At 42.2% G+C, this 24,522-nt stretch overlaps 2 protein-coding genes across 2 annotated transcripts; both read right to left on the minus strand.

Annotated features, from left to right (window-relative positions):
• Window positions 1–10,936: 10,936 nt before the first annotated feature.
• On the minus strand, window positions 10,937–14,942 carry ddt (D-dopachrome tautomerase). Its single transcript, XM_041966838.1, has 3 exons — window positions 14,757–14,942; window positions 11,887–12,062; window positions 10,937–11,229 (listed from the first exon to the last, which is right to left on the minus strand). Exons 1-3 carry the CDS (start codon window positions 14,862–14,864, stop codon window positions 11,157–11,159), a joined length of 357 nt encoding a protein of 118 aa, XP_041822772.1. The 5' UTR covers window positions 14,865–14,942; the 3' UTR covers window positions 10,937–11,156.
• A 5,791-nt stretch (window positions 14,943–20,733) lies between these two features.
• On the minus strand, window positions 20,734–24,522 carry chchd10 (coiled-coil-helix-coiled-coil-helix domain containing 10). Its single transcript, XM_041966836.1, has 4 exons — window positions 24,328–24,522; window positions 22,641–22,860; window positions 21,297–21,438; window positions 20,734–20,963 (listed from the first exon to the last, which is right to left on the minus strand). Exons 1-4 carry the CDS (start codon window positions 24,462–24,464, stop codon window positions 20,944–20,946), a joined length of 519 nt encoding a protein of 172 aa, XP_041822770.1. The 5' UTR covers window positions 24,465–24,522; the 3' UTR covers window positions 20,734–20,943.

The following is a 24,522-nucleotide window of genomic DNA, read 5'->3' on the forward strand; positions in this document are numbered from 1 at the left end:
GGCGTGCCAGCCAACATTCAAAGCTGTTGAATCAGACCGCTTTCAAAATTGCGGTCCTGGTCACTATGAATACAGGCAGGGACACCAAAATTACAAAACCATTTCGTGACCAAGACCTGAGCCACAGTTGCAGCTCGCTGGTCACGAGTTGGGACAGCCAGTGTATACTTGCTGAAAACATCGGTCATTACAAGGACGTTCTCAATCCCAGTATGGGTGGGTTCCAACACTGTGAAGTCCATGGCCAAGGTTTCGTTTGGCCGGGATGCTAGCAAGTGACCCATGAAGCCACAGGGGGCTGGCTGTGTGTTCTTGCCAACCTGGCACCGCTCACATGACTGGCACCACTGTGCCACATCGGTGGACATGTTCAGCAAATAACACCGCTGCCGTAGTAGCTCCAAGGTCCTCTCAACACCTTGGTGGCCATGCCTCTGGTGAACTTCAGTCAGGACCTCATCTTTCAAGACCGCAGGCAACAGAAGCTGGAAAACTGCTTCAGTGACATCTGGACGAAACACCTGCCGATACACAATTCCACTCCTTTTCACAAAGCGATCCCACTGACGGAGGAGGACCAAAGCAGGCTGAGAAAGCTGTCAGTGCTCTGCTTGGTTTGGACGCCGCTTTTGTTTCCAAAATCCAGAGACCTCCTGAATGACAGGGTCAGCCTGCTGGAGTGTACAAAGGTCAGAAGGGGCATAATGGGACAGTGCTACAATAGCAGCTTGCGTTGCTTCGGACCTCTGAAACTGCAGGGCTTGTTGCAAAGGTTCAGGGAGCGATGTGCCGGGGAGCATGGCTTCCATGTCTCTTGTCTCTAACCTTTCCTAAGCGATATCTGATCTCAAAGTCAAATGCCGCGAGCTGGGCTGCCCAACGTTGTTCTGTGGCACCAAGCTTAGCGGAGGACAGGTGGCTAAATGGGTTGTTGTCCGTATAGACAACGCACTTATGGCCAAGCAGATACTCCCTGAATTTTTCTGTCATGGCCCACTTGAGTGCCAAAAACTCCAATTTCATGGAGCTATAGTCTAGCATGTTGCGCTCAGTGGGCCGTAGGCCTCTGCTTCTGTAGGCAATGGGCCTCACCTTGCCACCCTGTTCCTGTGAGAGCACAGCCCCCAGGCCACCCTGACTTGCGTCAACTTCCAAAATAAAGGGGAGGGAAAAGTTGGCATATGCCAACACAGGTGCAGTAGTGAGTTTGGTCTTTAGTGCCTTGAAGCTTCTGTGACACTCGTCAGACCACTTCTCAGCAACTGCAACTGACCTCTTCTTGGATTTGGTGGCTGAGTGACAGCCACCAGTCTGTGTAGAGGGGCTGCCAACTTTGCAAAGCCTTCCACGAACCGGCGGTAGTAACTGGCAAAGCCGAGAAACGACCGCAGTTCGAAGATGGTAGTTGGAGGCTGCCAGTTTGCTACCACCTCAACCTTACTGGGATCTGTGGAGACACCCTTGTCTGAAATCACATGGCCTAAGTAATGCACCTCTGGCTGGAAAAAGAAACACTTGGTGAGTTTAGCTTTAAGCCCATCTTGCTGTAGCCGCCCGAGCACCACCTCCAATCTTTCCAGATGTTGATCAACTGTAGAGGAAAAGACCACAATGTCATCCAAATAGAGCAGCAAAGACTGGCATTGCTGGTCACCAAAAATCTGTTGCATCAATCTCTGGAAAGTGCTTGGGGCATTGCAGAGGCCAAAGGGCATGTGATTCCACTCAAAAAGGCTAAAGGGAGTGCAAAAGGCTGTTTTGGGCCGGTCTACCTCTGCTACTGGGACCTGGTTGTACCCGCTGGCCAGGTATAGGGTGGAGAACCAGCGGGCACCGGTCAGAGCATCGAGGACTCCTCGGTGCGGGGAAGAGGAAAAGCATATTTCCTGGTTTCTGGTTCAACTGCCTGTAGTCAATGCATAAGCAAAAATCACCTGGGCCTCAAGCAATTTGTTAATATGCTCTTTCACACCCTCATAATCAGACGGGTGGATGTGCCTGTAGCGCTGTCCAACAGGAGCATTATCCAAGAGAGGAATGTCATGGGCAATCAAGTTGGTGCAGCCGAGATCACCATTGTGTGCAGTGAAAACTGGGGCATACTTTGTGAGGAGGGACCTTACCTTAACCTGCTCTTCAGCAGGCAAGGATGACAAATCCATGGCTGCAACCTGCTCTGGAACCGACGCAGACACAGACTGGGATGCCGCTGTGGCCACCGTGGAAGGCACTTCAGTGATTCCTGTGGGAAGGCTCAGTTACTTCATTCAAACCACCAACAACTGTGCGGGGGTAGAGCAACACCTCGGTGGAACCAGAGTGGGAGAGGCGAGCAGGCCAGCAGGAAGGCCAGAGTCCAAGGGCTCAAACAACACAGTGGTGCCAGAGTACAGGTGTGAGCAAGTGGCTGCAACAACCTTCATCATGCCACCAGGGATCTGCCAAGCCTTTCTGCCACGCACCTGGACCCTGCCAGAGACATGCTGAGGCATTCACGCTGGCCTGATGGCACTTTTGCAGTGCCTGCACAACTGCTTCTGGGGCCTCAAATACGGAAGGCAACTCAAATAATCCCCAAGACCCCTGAGGGTCCTCCACCAATACCCCACATTTTGGCATTAGCTTAACGCAAAGCTCAATTTTAAGCTCCAGGTAGCCAGTGGCAAGACCAAGGCGAAAGAAGCTTTGGAGAAAGAAGCTTTTTTTTTTAATTTTATTCACTTAATTATTCTCTGCATTTCACCTGCCTTGGTCAAGGGCACATCAGCCGGCTAATGGAGGGGGGGGGGGGGTGGATACTCCATCCAACCCAAGTTTCTCTGCCAGTTCGGTGGGGGGAATCGAACTGGCGACCCTCCGGTCACAAGCCGCTTCTCCAACCTCTAGGCCAAGACTGCCCCTTTCAGTTATGATGGACCCCGTATCCACCAAGCAAGGGACATTGATTCCACCCATACTTACATTTAGATGGGGACAAGATGACATGAGCTTAGCAACTTCACCTGAATCACAAAAAACAGCTTCTGAGCCAGTGGCTGCACCCATCGAACTGTGGCTCTGCAACTCAGCAGGCGCTAGTTTTCCGGATGCCCATTGGCATGGGGCTGCCGAACAAACTGTTGGGCTGGTAAAGAGGGTTGAGTGCGCAGGGTGACACGAACTCCATCACACTCTCTGGCGAAGTGACCGGGCTGCTGACATCTTCTGCAGACGATTGGGCCACGATGAGAGGGGCGACTGCGCGGATGAGAGCTCTGCAAGCGGGAAATGCTTTGGGTAAGCTGATTAAGCTACTGTTGTTGGAGTTTGAGCATCTCCCTCATCTCACTTAGCTCAGACAAGTGGGGTGAGTTTGCCACCTCCTGAGGGCCACTTTCGACTCCATACTGGAGGCCAAGAACTGAGGGGACCGAGTTACTTCGAACCTCAAGCAACGTAGCGGTAGGCTGCCTGCGCACATACTGTTTTAATTCACGGCAGAGGGGACCATCAATGACATGCTCTACAAATTGGTCGCGCAGCAAGACTGCATTTATGATCTCACGGTACGCGCTGCTTAACAGATACCATTCAACCCATCAGCTCAAAGGAGAACTCTTGCAATGTCTCACCCTATTGCTGTCATCTGGAAAAGAACGCCTCCTGCAGGGCTACGTAGGAATCAGCACAACCGTAAAGCTCTTGCAACTCAGAAATTATTTTATCTGGGTCCCCTTGTTCCGCACTAGGACGGAATTTGATCTCCTCACATGCCTCTCCCTTCAGATGATCAAACAAGAAAAATGCCTAATCGGGTGAAGATAAATGACGGGCTCTCATGCAAGCCTGAACCTCCTCGATCCACTCAGATAACCCTATCTCTGTTCTTCCCCTGAACATGGGACATTTTCTGTCCCGAGGCACAAAGACTAGTCTCTCTGTTAAAGCTAGCAGTGGAAGAAGCAGTAGGGGGCGCAGCAGAGGTGGGAGGTGCGGCACGAGGGGCAGGCACGGCCGCCGCCTGCTCCTGCCGCAACCTCTCATTGTCTGCTCTTAACACTGCTACTTACTCCCTCAACTCTTGCCACTCTTTCTCCATAGCTACACCTAACCCCAAAACAGGCGACAATTACAATTACCAGTTATAGTGCAGTGAAATGAGGCACAGGGGAAAGAGAAATGGGAAAACTGAACCTCACTGCGGCTCGAAGATACCGACTGCTGCTTTGCTAATGAATGAAATATGAACACACCCTAAAAAAAAAAGAAAAGAACACACCGATCAGGCAGCGTTGATGACGCTAATCGGTGTGTAGGGCCCATGTTGCCCAACCTCTCCTCCTCAGCATTAATATTTTCTTTTAATATAAATTTAATCTACCATATATTTTCATTGTAGATGTTAATTGGTGTGTGGAGTGACGCTGTGTGAAGATCCGCTGCTGCTTTGCTGTGTGTTTTGTTTGGTGCGCTGTTCGCATCACTCCTGTGCTGGTTTTAATCTGCTAGGCTCTGCATGTGCTTGTTGTACGTGTGTGTCTGGACTGGATGGAATATTCGGTGTCTGCCGACAGAATTTCTTCATCCCTATTAGTTCCTTTCTTTGCCTCAGCCCTGATGCAGCATGTGCTGGTTTGATTTCCTTATGTGGAATTAATTCTTGTTGTTTTGGTTTTGTTAAGTTAGATCTTACTTTCTTTTCAGATAAGTTATAGCGGCTACAAAAGGCCGCTGAGAGGCTGAGCAGACTCCTACCTGTGACGCGTAGCTTACGAAAAAATACACATTTAGTGTGACGCTGGAGTTAGAGAGGGACCCAGTAGCAGAAACGGAGAAGGTGTAACAAAGGTTTATTGTTAAACACAAGAAGCAAAACGGTGAAATGGTGCGTGAGATCCAAACAACAAAAAGAGGCTTCTGAGAGTGCCGGGCTGTGTGGGCACGGGAGGCACTGTAAGAAACAAAAGAGAGACAACTAATTACTTCACACGAAAAGATCACCGGAGAATAGTCTATAATGTTACCACGAGAGAGACGTGAAGCCACTGGTACCACAGGAAGTAGTAGTATACTCTGGCGTCGAGGAGCGTCACAGCAGGGTATAAATAGACGTCTTGATTCGGAAGTAAATCCAGGTGCGTCCAATCACTCCTCGACGCCACAGGGGGGGAGGGAAGCCTCAGAAACAAAGGTGAAGTTAGCGCACACAGCCAAGAACACAGGAAGTGGAATGTCACAATAAAAGCACCGGGAATACCAACCGCCACATTTAGATCCAGATACGCTTTCCAACTTTCTATTTATTTTAACCAATGATGATAAACAAAAGCGTTCAGAATAACTATAAACAAAATAAGTCGTGACGGTCAACAGAAAATATCAGAGCCACACTCACCCTCTTTGTCTCAAAAAACCTGCGCTGCTAGTGAACAGGTGAATATATGAATGAAAACCACACCCCTCACCATCACCGGAAACGACCATAATCACAAGAATGTGCACAACCAAAACATAAATAAATGTGCAATCTAATACTCACTTTGGCTCCTACATAAGTAATTAATTATCTTTCATTGACTGCAGCTCCTTTTTCTTTTTTTTTTCTCTCTAGGATTAGGATTTGTTTGGTCAAGGTGCCTGACTTTTTGTAATCTCTGGTCGCTGGACGTTCATCATTTGATTTATTTTGTGCACAACAGTTATTTTTGGCAAATCATTTATTTTACTTTTTATTACTCACTTTTGTCTTGTTTGGTTAATTGAGTTATTTTTGGTAGCTACAGTGACTTTTCTGTTAAGTTTGTTAGTTTGTAATCTTGGTTGCTGCCTATCCCTAAGCCTTATTTATTTGGTTATTTTGTTTATTGGGTTGTCTTAGTTGCCTTGTTCGATTGTTTTGCTTTCTCCCTTTAACAATTCTTTTTTTTGTTGTTGTTGTTTCTTTCAGGTGCTGGAAACTTACCGTGGCAGTCCTGGTGTCCTAGTGGTGGGGTCCCCCCTTTCTTTTTTGTGTGTGTGTGTTGTGCGACCCCTCCTCAGTTATCTGATTTTGATGTTTGAGTGACACGAGCGAGTGAGGTGCTGCTCTCCCTGGGTTCCTTCACCTCCCCGTTCTTCTAAAATTCCCCCACTGGTAAGCTCCAGCCCTGTTTGTGTATTTTCTGTTAAAGAGCCATATGCACAGCTTCTTTTAAAATAGATTGGTCTTATGAAATTTTGTAATAAAAGCATATATATTTTTTTATAATTGGAACCACGTCTCCTGCTTCTTGAGTAAAATGAACCTGAGTGTCCAATAAGGTAATACCAAAATTATTTCCTTGGGTGAAGCTTCCAAGGTGGCGTTGTCTGGAGACGGAATCCAAGGGACGAGGAGCGCCGCTATTCTCTGCAGCAAGCCTCTCATCTTCCAGCTACTACATCACCACCTCCTGGAGCCGAGGAGCCCATGCAGATTGGGAGAACCAAGCTGACCGCAGAAGAGAGGAGCCGTCGCCGCAAGGAGAACACTTGCTTCTACTGCGGGGAGCAGGGACATTTGCTAGCGGCCTGCCAGGTAAAAGAGGAGGCTCACCAACCGCGAGGAGGGCGTTGGTGAGCCAAATGACTGAGCAGAATCCTCCCCGCGTTCTAACCAAGGCAACATTGAGACTGAATGAAGCTATGTGAATTAGAGCCGCTGATTGACTCTGGGGCAGATGACAATTTTTTGGACTGGCAAATAGCCAGGAACTTCCAGTTAGCTGTAAAGAAACTTTCTCAGCCCATAAATGCCAGTGACTGGAATGGACGATTCTTATTCCAAGTGACTCGTTGTATTGAACCCTGTGAACTGACCATAGACAATAACCATCGAGAAACTGTCAGCTTTCACTTGTTTGAATCGGCACAGCATTCCCTCAGTCTGGGCTTTCCCAAGATCTGCCTTCTACTGGAGGCGAAGGAACTTTGAGAAGTCCAATCTGACTGACTGTTTTGTTGTTTCGACTTTGACTTTGCCCTTGCACACCACACACATTCAACACGACACAGACTTCACTGATTCAAAGTGATAGTAAAGATCACTCTTTCAAGGCTATGTGCTAGTAACCTCTGGCCTTATGAAGAAAGAAGATCCATATTTTGTTGTATAATTATTACTTGGGGGGGGGGGCACAGTGTGGACTTGGTAAGACGCTGACAAGCAACATTTAAGACATCATAACAAGACTAACACCTGCACATGTGGGGGGGGGGGGGGGGGGGGAGAGACTCACAAATCGCTTGAGTCTGAGTGCTGGCAGCCCTGCACATTCCCTCGAAGAAGGCGAGCAGCTTGTCAATTTCCGCCAGCGTCTTCCTTTTTATGCAGTAGATCAGGTACCCGCCAAAGCCAAACAGCAGAAAGCCTGAGATCATAAATCCAATTATGTATGCGTCATTTATGTTGAAAGTTTTCTTTTGTGCTGTCATGATCCATGTTTGTCACACCTGTTTTATGTTGAAGATTCTCCTTTTGTGTTATCATGTCTGTTATTGTCACGCCATTTTATTTTGAAGGTTCAAGTTATGTTTCTTTGTTTGCTTCCTGTGTTTTCCCACCCTTGTGATTTTATAATCTGTTTCACCTGTGTGTCATTAGTTGTCCTCCCTTGTGTATGTAAGTCTGTGTCTTCCCCCCAGTCGTTGTCTATGTTACCCGCCATTGCCCGAGAACCCTTGTCTTTTCCATAGACCCAGTTGTAAGTGTTTTCCTTTGTGTTGTCTTTTTTCATGTCCATGCCATGTTTCATAGGAGTGTTTCCTTGTTTTGTCCTTGTCTCCAGCCATCCCTCAGTCCATGTAAGTTTGTTTCTAGTCTTGTCTTTGTCTCCAGCCAGGCCACAGTCCATGTAAGTGTGATTCTCGTTTTGTCTTTCACCATGCCAAGTGTCATGTAAATGTTTGTCCACCATTTTGTTGTGTTGTCTTTGTTCCCATCCCATGCCTTGTCTCTTAATGTTTCTCCACAGTCCCTAGTGTGTTCCATGTGTTTTTGAATATTTGTTTAGTTTTTCCCCAGACCCTTTAGCCTTGTTTCTTGTGTTGTCTTTGTCAATCAGCCATGTCACGTTCTTCGTAAGCGTTTGTTCTGTGTTTCCCTATGTTGTCATCGTTTTCTGTGTTAACCCCATTTACCTGTGTGATTGTTTTTCCTTGGTTCCCTGAGTTTTGGTTTAGTTTCCTTAAGTTAAATTTGTTAATTTGAACCAAGCGCCCCCTCGTGTCTGCATCTGGGTTCTACCTATAGCTCCCTTAAATCTCGACCTCCCTGACAGTATTTATGTTGTTTATTAACTGCATTAGCTATTTATTATTTATTTATTTTTTGGTCACTGACCCTTCCGGTAATTGGCACATGGGTGTAGTTTCACATTACTTACCTGTTCATAAGTATGCCATTAGGCAGACACTGGGGCGATGGGGCTCTGATATTTTCTGTTTTCTTTTTTTCTGTTAATAAACCGTTTTTCAACGCACCCAGGAGTGAAGCATTTTTCCGAACGCGTCACAGTACTCAGTCTACTACTCCTCCACACAGCGACTTTCATTGTTAGTAGTCGCTGTAGAGCAGGCATCTCAAACCGGTTCCATAAAGGGCCGCGTGGCTGCAGGTTTTCATTCCAACCCAGGAGGAGCACATCAGGCCAACCAATCAACATCAAGGGATCACTTAGTTATCAGCTGAAGACTAAGATCAGCTGATTAATTGATTCCAGCCTGGTGTGTTCCTCCTTGGTTGGAATGAAAACTTGCAGCCACGCGGCCCTTTATGGAACCGGTTTGAGATGCCTGCTGTAGAGCCCTTGTCAATCTGTTTAAGGTCCACGTTCATCTTTACTGGGATAGCATGGAATGTAAGATGTCATTTTATGCTGATGAGTTATTATTGTATGTATGGAGTTAATGTTTCCATTAGTAAATACTATTCCATTAATACTCTGACATTCCAACTGCAACAGTCTGATGTCCCTTTCAAGCTGAGCCTCTCTGGCTTTAAGTACCTGGGGATTCATTTAACCAGGACTGCTGTGACAAATGCTTCACCCTGCAATCTAACTCATATGTTCTATTCCTGCCCATTATCATCCTATTTCTGGCAAAACTACTTCAAAACCTTGTCAAAAATACTGTGCATGACTATAAATGTCTCCCCATATAGTGCCATAATAGGTTTCCCAAAGGACTACAACCGATACTCCTCTAATTAATTCTAGTTTTTACTTCTTTACTGGCAAGACGCTGTCTTCCTCTCACTGGAAGTCCACTAAAGCTCCCTCCAATACTCAGTGGCTCAGTGTGTTTTCTAAAGCTAGAGAAGTTTTCCTGAGAGGTAATTATTTGACGTTCTTTAACAAGTGGCAACCTTTCTTAACATTCTTCAACTCTCTACAATCTTAGCCCCCTGACTGATGGGCCCTTCTCCCTCCTCCAAGAGTCAGTTTTGAGAAGAGCTGCTTCCAGTAGTAGGTCAGTGCTTTGCAGCTCAATTATGTGTTGTAGGTTGTCAGGCACATCAACTGGTTCCACATTAAACAGTGTAACTGTTCTATTTTACAGTGTGTTATCATTTGGCAATAACTACCACTAAACATAAATACCCTGAGGGATGTCTGAGGGTCACAGACCACCATCTGAGGGGATGTTCAACTAGACCTTTCTCAAAAGTAACGCTAAGTGTCCATGGTGTGTGCAACTGTCCTTGCATGTGTCAGCTTGGGAGTCTTAGGTGTTGCACACTTATCACACCACACAGTGCAGGGCCCACCAATGTGACATGCAGGTTGTGAATGTGAAGCAATATAATCTGCTTATCCACCAGTACACGCACACAAAAACACATATCAGATGAAAGTACCCAAGGGAAAAGGTAAGAAAACTTTGAACTGAGATTTCTACAGACATTGTTTATGCTTAATTCAGAAAATTTAATTAACAAAAAAAGCAACCATTCTGTCCTTCAATCAAAATTTAATTGAATGATTTCAACTAAAATAATTTCATGAAGTTAAAAGAATAAAAATAGTGTTTCAAATCTCATTCTCAAAACTTTATTTGATAAGCTAAAGCCACTTTTCAAATAAACCTCAATGGATTTAGTGAAATTATCAGTGTAAAGAGCATTGCTAGGCAACATACCCAGATCTTTTACTTAAGTAAAATTGATAATAGAGTGAAACACTCTGTTAGCACTTTTTATGCAGAATGGCCCAATTGTATCAAAATGTGTATCATGTTTATGAATTATAATCATATACTATACACTGTATATACTCCTGGGTAGCTTGTGTAATCTGAACCTGCAAAGTAACTAAAGGTATCAAATAAAGCTGTAGTGCCTTCAAACTGGATTCCAAACAAAGATCTGATGAACACTGCAGCAACCTTGCACTCTGCAGTCTTTCACTCTACCACCTGTGCCATCAGAAGAATCCTTATGATAGGGCACAGGTGTAAAATGCAAGACAGGGGTCATCACACCTCATAGAGATAGTGGTATTGGTTTGACACCTAACATTTCAGTACACCATTTATTTTTCAAATTACCTTTCTTAGTCAATTTCTGAGTATTGTATGGAGAGTTTGGACTTTCTGTTTGATCCAATCGAGGCATTCAACTTGCATTAAAATAAATTCAACAAAGGCCCTGAGACTAAATGTCAGTTTTAAGAAGGCAGCACTAAACAATTACTATACATACAATGACTTCAAAACAGTGTTGGTGAAAAGATTTTAAATTTTACTGAAAGTGGCACTATTAAAGTAGAAAAATAGCAATTCTGAGCCCTTCTGCTGCATTACAAAAGTGTGGATCCTTAGAAAATCACCCACACCAGTTTAATAAATGTATTTTATTTACTGGCATACTGAGATTTGTTTTTATTGCATGTGGGTCTACTTTGGTCTTCTTCAATAATATACAATACAGATGATTTCAGAATACTAACAGCAAAAGGTCTTTTAATTGTTACAAATGAAATTAACATTTTTTACAGCTTTATGAAAAGCTTCAGACACATAAAACATGTTCAGTTAGTTCAGACACTAACTGGGTATGACATGAAAATAACTATCTTTATATTAGTGTGTGATTAGTATTCTTATTCTCCTTCTTGTTTTAGGAATGAAATTGTGAGATATGTCAAAAATAACAACCATCACAAGAAGCTCATGACAGTTCCCCTCTTCCCGACCTGGTGAGGCTGCATTGCGTAGAACTGAATAACAATCCTGAAAATCAGAACAAAACTGTCAGTCATTTACCCAGTGCAAACATGGAAAACCAGTGTGAAACACCAAGCCCATACACTGTTTTGTGCTGATTCGAGGATTAAGGAGTGCTGTTCTCATTCCTGAAGAGTTAATTTAAGTTGTGATTAATCACTTCTTGTGAGATGATTGACCAATCTGGTAGAAGATTTGTTTTTGGAGAAACAAAGTGAATCTGTTGTGTCCTCGATGCAAAGGCATGCTGTAGTTTTAATGTAAGGGTTACTCTACATAAGAGTTCCACTTGTCTACAGACAAAAAAAAGTGCAGCCATATAATATACAAAGAATGCAACAGCAGCAAAGACCAGAACAAGGTGACATACTGTACTGGGTGAATTTAAGATAAGACACAACAGTCTTTGTATCAGAGCCCTGCACTGATATGTGTGTGAGATTGTTGCTTTGTTGTTAATCAGACAGATCAACTGAAGCTAGACATTATAACTGATTTCAGGGCTAAAACATTAGCTGCAGAATTAGGCTCATTTCAATAAGGGCTAAAATAAAATAATCTATAGACCTGTAGGCTGTGTTTCTAATGTTTCTAAAGGGCAGAGCCCAGCCAAAGAGCAGTGACAGTATGCAGAAGCACAGCATTGATTTCTTGAGAGCTCACCTGTCTTCAGTCAGACCAAGTTCTCTGGTCAGAAACTCAAAGATTTTGGCACTGTGCTCCTTGTTCTTGTCAGCAGTGTCAGTTACACCAATAGCTGACACTGACAGCATCACACATGGAGCGCAAGAACCAGCTATCAGCATCAGCAAACCAGGCTTCACCACCACGTTCATCCTCTGAAAGACAACCACCACATGACTAACATCAGACAGGATAACACAGTTAAATATGACTCAACATGACAGAGTGGGAAGAGTGAGTAACATTTGTATTTGTTTACATCTATAAAACAAAGACAACATAAGCACATTTCCCAATGACAAGATCAAAGTTCATTCTCTTGTGTGTCCAAACCTGTGTCCTTGAGCAGTACACTGAACACTACACTAACTAGTCTTGACTGGAACTGTGTGAGGGAGGGAATCTTGAAAGATCAAATCCAGTGAATCAGAACAGAACAAATGTTTATGGTAACTGTAACTCTAGTCTTCTATTTGTGGTTTTTATATACATGTTGATGCAGTCCGGATATTCTGAAAGACAAGTGAAGCATACACACTACAGGTATGAACGTTTGTCTAAGTAGATGCAAGTGTTTATGTATATTTGTATGATTATAATATACTGTAGATCCTAATAATGTATTCATGTATTCTATTCAACAACGAACATACTTACTTGTGTGTGTCCACATAAGACAAATAAAATACATATATGTCATTGTATGGGGCTGTATGAGCATGTGTAGGAGTGTGTTACATTTTTCATATTGTGTGTTTAAACATGTATGTGCACATGTCGATATTTAGTTGTTTGACAGAAAATGAATCTGCAAATACACACACACACACACATACACACATACATACACACATACACACATACACACACACACACACACACACACACATACATACACACACACACACACACACACACACACACACACACACACACACACACACACACACACACACACACAACTGTAGGGCAGAAGTAATGTAAACCAGCTGTATTTTAGCAAAGACACATGGAACGCGAGTCTACACTACCATGTGGATGTTCAGGAAGTTAGTCTAAAACAGAAATACCATGTTATTTTTGTTTTAAACTGAAAATGGAAAAACAGAGCCATTTTTCCTTTTATGTTGTTAGAATCAAACAATAAATAACTAGATGGACAATTTCCTTTTATCATAGTTCTGTTTTGAATTGAAGAAGAAGGCAAGCCAGACAAGTGACATGGAGGTAAAAGGAAATATGAAATTAAAAACCAAGAGGATAGAATGGTCACTCTATAAACGTGTAACATTATGCAAGTACAGGATGAATACTCTGGCAACTTTAGAAGATCATGTTTTTCATGAGCTCAGAAAACCAGCCCTGTCTTTAGCTTTGTAATAATTCATTTCCCAGCTAATCCAAGGGGAGTTTAAATAATTTACTTACCAAAAAGAGCAGAGAAGTAGGACATTTTTTTCACTGAGTGGCTATTGGGCAGCACCTCACAAACATGCGTAGCAATGGGAGGGATTGTATCAGGGTGGCCTTGGCCCCCTGGTGGAGCCCCTGCCCATACAAAATGGTTAAACACATATCACAGTGACCTCTGTGAGGACTGGAACTGCTTCTCTGCATCTGATGTCAGATGGTAGTGATGATGATGGTGCTACTGAGGATGTAGGTGAGAAGAGCCCCCACCCTGCATGACACAGTGGGGGCCCTCAGGTGCTCCTTCAGTGACAGACTGCTGCATCCAGTGTACAAGAAGGAACACTGCCATAGGTCCTTCATCCCAACAGCTGTCACAGTGTTCAGCTCCAGTGTTGCCTAACTTAGCACTGTTTTCCATATTCAGACTGTTTTTTACAGTGATGTGTGATCTATCAAACACATGTTTCCTTGCAATACTGTTCTTTTTCACTCTCACTGAGTACTGTACATATCAACACATGATAGTCTTCTACTGTGACATATACATATTTATTTCTGTACAATAGCATTAATGCTGTAGTCACTTTATCCACCATATTTTTATGGTAATTTTTCCTACAGTTCAGTTGCAGCAATATATATATATATATATATATATATATATATATATATATATATATATATATATATATATATATATATATATAAAATATATATTTTTTTTTTCTCTGCCATAGCCCTTTGCCATAGCCCTTTGTATAAAATGTACATATATATTCAGCTTTTATTTTGTATTTCTCTATTTCTGTTGCTATTTTTCCAACTGTCATTACCTGCTGTCTGTAATACCCGAATTTCCCCAGCTGGGGATTAATAAAGTATATCTTGTCTTATCTCATCTTATCGTATCTTATTCCATCTCGCAGCTGTTCTTCAAGGTTTGGGTCAGTCAGTATTGAGAAGCACAGTCTTTGCAAGAGTCAGGTTTGAGAAGAGCTGCTCACAGTGGCAGGTTCAATGGTGTGATGTTGTCAGGAACATCAAACATTCCGTTTGTTTGCTTTTCGTGTCCTGAAACCTCTCTGCAAATGCCTGCAGGTGTTTTCACAAACGACAGAACAAGGTTCCCCACCCCTGCTTTAGACAGTACAATATGGGAACGACCCTCAGACTATTTCAACAAACATTTAATCATGGTGTTATAAAACTTATCAAAACTATATCACACGCTTTTTAAATCTTTGCGGAGCGGATATAGACCTGTTTTACTTCCCTGTCCCTGTCTGCTTCTTCGGTTTTCAGCTCAAACCAGGAAAAATTAAAAAACGAATTTGCAAAAAACAAAACAAAACAAAAAAAACAATTGGTTTCGAAGTGCATGACAGTGGAAGGACCAGACACGTAGAAATGCTCCATGTGGCTGCAGCTGTACTCACGTCCTCTGGTTTTCCCAGTGCAGCCGCAACGCTGGAGCTCAGCTTCTTCACAAAGTCCTCAGAGAATGAGGTGGCCGGTAAGTTACTTTGGATGTCAATGAAAGGCATCTTTACGACTGCTAAAAACAAGCCTACCGACAAGTCTGTATTAAGGCGATGACAGAGAAACCGCTATAAAACAGCAAACCTGGCTTTTTCCGGTGTAACTTTCAAAATAGTTGCGGTGCCGTAGAGTGCTGAAGCCAAACTGCTGCTTGAATGTTCCGCTGATTTGTAGTCAAGAATGATATTAATAGTTTCCAATTTAGGACGTTAATTCTTAATGCTAGGCAGTCATGTTTTTTATAGGGAAGCATCCATTTGGAGACAAAGCCATGTATTATGTCTATAACTTTTTTGTTTCCTCCAAATTACGATTTTATTTTGAAAGCAGAACCGGTATGTATCTACGGTCAATGGCATCAGCGTACATCTCGCGTTACTACGAGGTACGAGATGTTTAATGTAGGACAATCAAAGCGAAAATAGAAAAATCTTTTCATTTAAACTGTGAGTTATTTAAATATGAGTCAGGTAAATACTTAAGAAAATTATGAGGCAATCTTGCTAAAGATAGGATATTCGAGGAAGAGAACAGTGTCTTTCCTTAATCTGAGAATCCCCAAACGATTTACCAAAAGAGGACAAAATAGAAATGTTATATTTGCAAGAGTTTGGATAGATTATATAAAAGAAAGGCAGAAGGAGCTTTCATTAGATCTAAGCATTGGTTAGAGGGACAATGGAACTTGTGTCTCTTCAAACTGGAAAAATATTATGCAAAAATTAATACTATTAAAATTGATGACGCAATGTCTGATGAACCAAAGTGAATTTCTAACTAGTGTTCTGCCTATTATATGAAAAAACTGTATGCTTCAGAATACTTTGAAAATGACACCCAGGCTTTCCTAAGTTCACTACAGAACACCCCTCACACTGATGACTCAGAAAGAGATCTTTGTGATCACCTTTTATCTATTACAGAGATCAGTAACTTTAGCTCTTTTGAAGGATAACAAGTCCCCTGGGACAGATGGCTGGCTCTAAATTTTGCAAGTTATTTTCACAGCAGACACCGCCCTACCTATCAGTGTTTAATGAAAGCATATCAGCCACTACCTTACCTTGGAGTATGACTCAAGGCTTGATTACACTACATATTATTGAGACAGGTGTTGGTGTTCTAAGCTTGCAGCAACTTTTCCAGCAAGTCATCATAAGTACTCCCTTTGCTTTATCATATTCAAAGACATTGATATAAGTTGCAGCTTTCGTGAAGAGCCTAGAGAAATGCTAGTGCATCTGTTTTGGTCTTGCCTACATACTAAACATCTGTGGAGTAAGGTGTTACGATTTATTACTGATCATGTCTAAACTGTCTTTATGTTGCTTTCAAAGTTGTATGTGATTAATTTTCTTAATTCAAATTTTATTTTCACAGGCAAAAAGCCAAATTATTTAGAACTGAATTGGCAAATCAGACAATATATTTCTTCTATTTCTAAATGTACAAACAAAAAAGCTGTTAAAACAAATAAACTTTGTAAGCTTTACAAGATATTAATTTAAGCTGCCCTTTCTTTTGTTTGTTTGTTTGTTTGTTTTTTCAACCTTCAGTCCCCCTGGATACCTAAGTGGTATAGGCAGTTCGAATTCTCTAAATCAGGGGTTCTCAAACTTATTGCACAAAGGTCCCCATTTTAATAAAGTTGATCTTATCTTGTCTTATGGTTTATTCAAGGTCAGAGGGCTGCAACGATTGGCGATAACAAAACAATATTTTATCAGTCAACGTCACATCCCTTGTGACTGGGCCAGCATTAAACCGAGGCAGACAAGGCTCAGACAGTTATTCCATCTTTATTTCTAACCCAGACATATTATTATAACTACATTTATACTAGTTATTGTTTACTAGAGAAAAGGAGACACATTCTGTATCTGCGATTTAGCTGCAGATAGCAAATTCTCTGGTGTGAGACTGGCTTCCTTAAGTTGTTCTTTAAGACTTAAAAAGCTCTGGTCATTTTTCCTTCAGCTTCTTGTTCTGTTCATGTAGATGCGCAAAGCCCTCACCAGGCACAACATATGTCACCGCTCATGCTCATCTGAGGGAAATGGCAGGGGATAGAAGGACACAAGGTCAGTTGGGGAAGTCCCTAACACCTTAGGCATAAAGGCAGAGTTAGGTAGTAAAGTGACCCTTACATTCCCTAAAGAGAGCTTTGTACTGAAAAGACATGACTCCCACCCACTTCTTTAGCTGAGGCAAAAGACAACAACTGTCTCTAAAGTCACTATTTTCAAGTCCACGTGTTCCATGGGTTCAAAACGTGGGACGGAATGAGCATCCGACACAATTGGAAGATCCCATGATGGAGCCACTTGTTTAGAAACTGGGAGCCATGGGCGGGCACCTCTCATAAAGCGGCAGACCAAGGAATGCTGTCCTACAGTTTTCCAGTTTTCAAGGACCACAGACGGCTGCACATAATGTTCCCAGACCAGACTCACTATGCCTGGGTGAAGTCTCCATTCCGTTATAGTGAATTTAAATCTGACGTACCTCCTGCGTGGTGTGTGTGTGTGTGTGTGTGTGTGTGTGTGAGTGTGTGTGTGTGTGTGTGTGTGTGTGTATATATATATACATCTCTTGGGGGCTAAGCCCCCCTTGTTCTTAAAACCTAGTGACGCCCCTGCCAGCAACACTGTATATTTAACGTCACTAATAATTTATTCATCAATAGCAAAATGATTTTAAAACAGAAAACATTACACTTCATGCATACATACATAAGATAAGGCAGGGTTTCTCAACTGCATTTGTCCAAGGGCCAGAATTTTTCTTTGTGGGCACACACATGGAAAATCCATTATGATAAATGGATACTGAGCCAGAAAAGAAAAAAGCCAGTTCAACTACCAATTATTGAGTCCTTATCTCAACTAAAAACTCCTCTTCTAGGACAACAGTTGGCCAATGAAAATCAACCCACATTATGGCCCTTGCATCTAACAGGCAATCTATCAATTATCAATGAATGAGTCCTGATCTCAACAAAAATCTCCTCTTCAGGATGCCAAGAAGCAAAGAAAAATACTCTGTTTGAGACTCAATACAATAATTTACAACAAAACAACAGAAAATAAACCCTCTTGCATCGACAAGACAACCTTTGTGATTCTCTTTGACTACCCCTAATGTAGGTGACTTATGAAATATGGACTTTTTGGCACATTGCCAGAGGTTGGCAAGCTAGTCAACAGTCGATCTCAGGATGGACTGGACTTTTTCTGCTGGTGAGTAACATTAGATGCACACACGTTCTGAATTCATTAATATTCTGCGGCCTGGATGGGATTGTGATGGGCTGGATGTGACCCATGGGCTACCAGTTAAATGCTCAGAAAAGATGCTTCAGTGCTTCCTTTTGTATCTCCTTTGGCATAGGATTCACTGTGTCTGGACCATTCTTGATGAAGGGAAAGGAGATGGTGCCGCTCCGCAATTTCTTTATTGCAACACATTTGGGCAAAGCAATCAAAATGTGACATTAAACATCCACAGCCTGTGTCAGCCACAACTAAGTCAAGCACAGCCAAGTCAGCATTTCAAGGTGTTAACGAAGTGGTGGTTCCTCAGATCTGAAATGCACAGGCTTACAATCAGATCACAATCAGAACCATAGCAGTCTGTATTCAAAGAAAAAAGATATTAGACATTTTTAGACAGAGGATGTTTTTAATTCAACATATGGCTGAAACTTGAGTAATATGTACAATAGTTTTGTAGCCTAACATGTTATGTTTATCCTGCTTATCCTATAAATTTAACAATTATTTATATACAGCCATACTAATTTGAAAATGTTTTACACAACAGCAGACAGCAAACTTAAACACCAATATATTGTATATCAAAGTAGTCACAGCAACTATCAACAACATGAACTAATGCTTGAGAACAACAAGGAGATGAAGCAACAGCAACTGGTTGGCATCAGACCAACCAACCAGCAGAATTACACTGTAAGGAAAATAACTGCTTGTAGCACATGGCTTGTTTTTAGCATTGTCAGTCGCTTCTGTTATATTTTTAAAGTTTCAACCCATTTATCGTAATTGCAAATCTGTTTTACTGGTCTTTTACCATTTTATCATCGCTGTTGGTTTTTTGAGTCGTCCCCCACACTATGGAACTCTCTGCTTACTGAACTCAGACACACTGAGTCTCTATCTTCTTTTAAATCTCATCTTATGACTTTTCTTTTTGTGAAAGCTTTTGGAAATGTTTGATATATCTTTTATTTATACTGTTGTTTTTTTTCTATTATTTAACCTCATTCACTTCATTTTATTGTCTATGATTCCTCTGTGCTTATGTCTTTTGCCAGTTTTTTTAATTTTACCTTTCTTGTCTGATTTTAGTTTTTCTTTTGTAAAGCACTTTGTAACATTGTTAAGAAAAATGCTATCAAGAACAACACTTGATTAATCCCACACTGGGGAAATTAAATTGTTAATATATGTTAATATGCTTCATAAATAAAGATTATTATTATGTGACCCACGACCATTTCGTCATAGTTTACAATAACACAGCACAGTGAGGACACAGAGGTTTCATAGGGGAGATGAGCGAAGCCTAAACACTGATCTGTCTGTCTTTTTGTCACTGTTAACAGAGACTCCAGCAGAAGTGGCAGAAACCTTAAAGTGGCTGGGAGGAACAGAATCCTAGATGACTAGTTCATGGAGAAATCAAAACACACAACCTGAAAACATACTGGAGCTTAAGCATTTCCTTGAAATGGTCACCCATGTGGCCAAATTCATCTGAGAAAGGCTGGAAAGGCTTTAGGGACCTGCACAGTAGATTGCCATCCAGAGCCCTTGCATCCACACCTCCATCATATTATCAGGCCCACTGTGGGCTGACACCAGCAGCCACAGGCTTGAAGGGGTTCCGTTGCAGCAGCATGCTGTGGACTGTAAACCTTGGGCCTACTGCTTCAGGAGACACACAGACCAGGTATGCTCACATAGAGACAGAATCATTGGCTAGTGTTTTGGTAACACTTTAAGAAATATCCGTTTGAACTTGACAGCTTTCAACTGACCACAAGCCCCTGGTACCCTTAATTAACATTAATGACCTTGGCAATGTTCTAATAAGATGCCAGAGGCTACTGAACAGACTCATGTGCTTTAATGCAGAGGCTGGGAAAGACATTAGCAGAGGCCAATGCTCTCTCCAGGGTCCAGTGCACACAGCCACAGACTCCCTCACAGCCACAGACTCCCAGCTCCAGGTAGTGAGGTGATTCATCCAGTCAGGTTGGCCATTTCATGAAAGGAACATACCTGAGGCACTCAGGGACTTTGTCAAGGTGAGCTGAGAGTTGATGAACAAAGAGAAGCCCACGTGTAAAAACTAAAGCCCGGTAAAGAACTCAGGAAAAAGAACAAAAAAATAGTGCTGAAATCCTGCCAGGCCTTCCAAATCCACCTCAGTTTAAGATTATGTTTCAATCCAAATCCTGGTTTCCCATTTGATTGAGACCCACCGAGACTCAGGGGAGTCCTCACAACATGATGCCATGATGTCATCAAGGATATAAGAATCAATGCTCCCTAATTTCTGTGAGAGATGTTTAAACATGTCCTCCACCATGCTTCTCATAGTCCAGGAGCAAACAGACCCATATCTGAAACTCAGACATGGAGGGAGGGATATGTGAAAAAAGGCAAAAGTTTAATAAATGATTCAAACATGAGTGAGGAGATCCACACACTGAGGCTGGCGAGTCTACTGAAAGTGAACAGTGTTGCTCTTCCTTAAGCAAAGACAGGAAAGGTTAATTTGTGGTTTAATATTTAAAAAAAAAAAACGTCACATGACAGGAATAAAAATTACATGCTGACAGAATTTGTAACTTGATAGCAGGTATTTATTAGAGGTTTGTCACTGTACATTACTGAAAACATTTCATACATTACTCAGTCATCAATCAACGGAACAAAATGAACATGCTTGCTGCCTGAGGTACGGTATTCAGATTTTTGTGTTATGTTGAGTCTACAGCATGTCTACAGTATGTTTTATCACTGAGATATGTCCGTCATGACAGCTGATACTCATCCTTCACACCAGTGATGTCACACCTACAGAGAGCAGAAAAAACAGGTTACGGTGATAAATTCTAAAATTGTATGAAATAAATCATATTATTTTGTATTAAACTTGTGTGCAAGCAGTTTATCTCCTTACAAAGATGTCGCCTAATCAAAAAAAAAATCACCAGACTGCAAAAATTCACAATCATGCGAAAACTTTTTTTTTTTTGTAATACAAGAAGCTTACATGAAGAAGACTGTATAACTCAAAAACAGGTGCCTTGTGTCCAGCTAACAAGCACTGGAGGGTGCTCATGCCTTGCTTTGAGCAGTGCTGGGTTGTGTGGATCTGGCTCTAGCCATCATTCGCCACAGACTCACCATGGGAGTACTTGCACTGTTTGAGTGCCTCGTTGAAGCCCTCACATAAACTCAGGTCAGTGTGGTTGGTGGCACAGTCCAGGAACTGTTTGACCTCAAAGTGACAGGGGCCTGGCTGGGTTGGAGCAAGGCGGGGGGGCTCCTAAAATGATACAAAAAGGAAAAACAGTTAGAATCTCACATTTCGCAACAGCAAAGCTGCTACAAAGTTAGAAATGGGCACAACTTTTCAGTTTAACAGTCTGGGTACTATTTTGACTCAACAAGCATATTTAAATTGTCTTAAAAAATTAGTCACTTGGTGAATCACTTGTTTGGTCCAAGTACCTGGACATCCTGTGCATACACAAAGCAAGAATAAATGTTTCAACCTCTAGTGAGCATACTTCCAGGACTGGTTTGAGAAGTTTTAAGGGCTAGTGTCAACATGAGATCTGCGTTTGGCTACTGATGAGGGCCATGAACCTGTTTAACTTCCTATTTAAAAAAAAATAACATAAGAAGATTAACAAAAAAAGCCCAAGTTCGCAGCCGCACTAGAAGTTTCTTTTAATAGAAAATAGTCTGACATTTGAAAAATGATCTAAATCAGCAACTACCTGATAAAAAAATAAGCAAATATAATTCTGAAATTCAATACCAAAACTTTGTTTGAAATGTGACTGATACCCTACATGGTGCCCAAATCTTCATATCCATCTAGCATAGTTCAGTGTTCTATTATCTAAATTAATAAAGAAATTTGACCAAAATCTGTCATGCAGTGTAACAGCTTGTCAACCATCCCACGCTTTCCTAACAAATAGATTTGCTTTTTACTTTAAAGTTTGTTTTTTTGACTGAACATAAGACTACAGCTAGAAACAGCAACACTTAATGTTAGAGACAATTATACAATCAGAAAAAGCTATATAAATTATTTATATTTTACTTTATTGGCTTTGTTAAGGATAAGCAGCTCCATAGTTTCATTGCAGTATGCTTAATGAGACAGGTACTGACTGTAGTCAGCACTTGCTTCTGATTGGTTAAAATGCATAACAAGCTTGCCTGTGCTGGTTCGATAATTTAGTTGAAGTTATGGAGCCTTGAGAGCAGACTATTTTTTGACTGTGCTTATGTGATTACTGTTCTTGCTGCGTTTACTGTGTTTATCATTCTTCTGTATGTTTAAAGTATTAAGTGGCTCTATTATAAAAATCTGCCTTTGAACATTTCCAGACGGGTGAGGAGAAAAACACCCAGACAGAACTGCAAGACCTTAAAAAAAGTGATGACCTATTTGTTATGTTCAAGTTCAGCTAGGTTCACTCATCCTCTGTCTGATCACACTGTGTCTCTTACCTGCTGCGTAGGCTTGGCTGGCTCTGAACTGCTGCTGCCCCCACTAAATGCTCCTGTGAGGGCGCTGCCAACAACGTGGCCCACAGCTGAGCCTACTGCCACCCCAGCAGCCGTGGTAGCCATCTGGGCCATGAGGCCCGGGCCCTGGGATTGAGCTGGAGCTGGGGCCAGGGCGGAAGGAGGTGGATGAGCTGGGGCTGGAGCATGTGATGGAGCTGGGCTACAAACAGAACAAAAACAGTCCATTCCTGAGCATTGGAGATGCTTAATTACATAATCCACTGTATGAGTGACAACTGTGAAAGCCATATGTCACATCATCACCTCTCTTTTCCAGTCAGCTGAATCAGAAATGTAGACTATGAAATAAGAGTATGAATTACATCTTCATCTCTTGCTGCAATAATAATATGTAATATCACCAGGGCTTTAGAGCCTCAGTTACAGGGAGAATGCCATCTTATTTATTTAGACTATGGAATGTTGAAAACAAGGTCCCAGACAGTACCTTGTGATGCTTTTGTAAAACCCCAAGGACCATGTTAATAATAACAAAGTTATTAATGTTATGGGGTGTTCACACTGGACAATGTATTCATAAGAGAGAAGAAAAAATGTGTGAAGGGTGACAATGGCCATGACTGCTGCCCATCTTGGCATTGCCTGACCATCATTGCCATCATGAATATTATGGCCATCATTACAAAGTGAAACTACACTTTCTTTTGCGTTGGTGAGTTGCCAGTTACATTTCTGTTACAAGTCAACTGCAACTGAAGAAAACACTTGTCTCTGCATTGTGGTTCGTTAGCTATTGTAAAAGATGTTCAGGCAACTACTGTCATAAGGCAAAACCACAAAGCATTAAACTGTCAGAGTTATTAAGCATGACGTAATCTCCATACAGCAGAGTGTCATTATGTTGGAGTACTGTGGCAACTAAAGAAGCAGAAAGAGATCTGAAAGCTCCCACAGCAGGCATGCTGAGCCCATGGCTGCAGGTCCAACCAAGGAGGAGCACACCAGGCCAACCAATCAACATCAAGAGATCACTTTTCACTATCAGCTGAAGACTGAGATCAGATGATTAACCCTATGATGTTTGGGTCAAAATTGAACCGTTTAAGTTTAGGTATGTAAAAAGTACCATTTGCTTTTTTGTACTGGAACAAGGCTTCACCTAATCCTCAGACACAACTAGTTTAATGCAACAAAATTAATTTTAACCATTTTAGTAAATTCTAATTCTAAAAAAAGTGACATTTGTGGTGTTACGGGTCAAATTTGACAGAGCAGAGAATACTGGCTGTTGTATGCATCACTTAAAAGCTGTGGGTTTCTGTGGATCAGATATGGCTCAATGTGTCCCACAACACACACACACACGCGCGCGCGCGCGCGCAGGCTCCCTTCACCCCACGTGAACTCAAACTTGATTCCAGCCTGGTGTGCTGCAGCCTCATGGAATCAGGCTGACATGTCTGTCCCACAGCCTTCACCACTCCTCTTCTCCAAAGCACGAGCAGAGCTAACCCGACTTACTGTCAGTATCAGAAACATTCTGAAGTCTCACTATGGGCTAGATTAGCTCTGCTTCCTGCGCTTTCAGTTGGACACGTGAGACCCTCTGCAGTGTCCAACACCACAGACTGAGAAAGTTGTGAAGTTATTGTAGATGAATGTTTACCTGGCTGATGAAGGACGGCTGCGGCTTCCTCTGGCCATCTCTGAGCGCGCACGGTGCCTCGACTGATTAACCGAACTAGAGAACAAGAGAAAATGCTGCTCTGCTGCGGTCACTGCCGGCTGACAGCAGCCGTTCATGCAACCGTCACTGACCTTGGCCGGCTTACTTGCTGTTGTCTTGCCAAAAAGTGATCGT

The sequence above is a fragment of the Chelmon rostratus genome, chromosome 3 (assembly GCF_017976325.1).
Source record: "Chelmon rostratus isolate fCheRos1 chromosome 3, fCheRos1.pri, whole genome shotgun sequence".
Taxonomy (NCBI): Eukaryota; Metazoa; Chordata; class Actinopteri; order Chaetodontiformes; family Chaetodontidae; genus Chelmon; species Chelmon rostratus.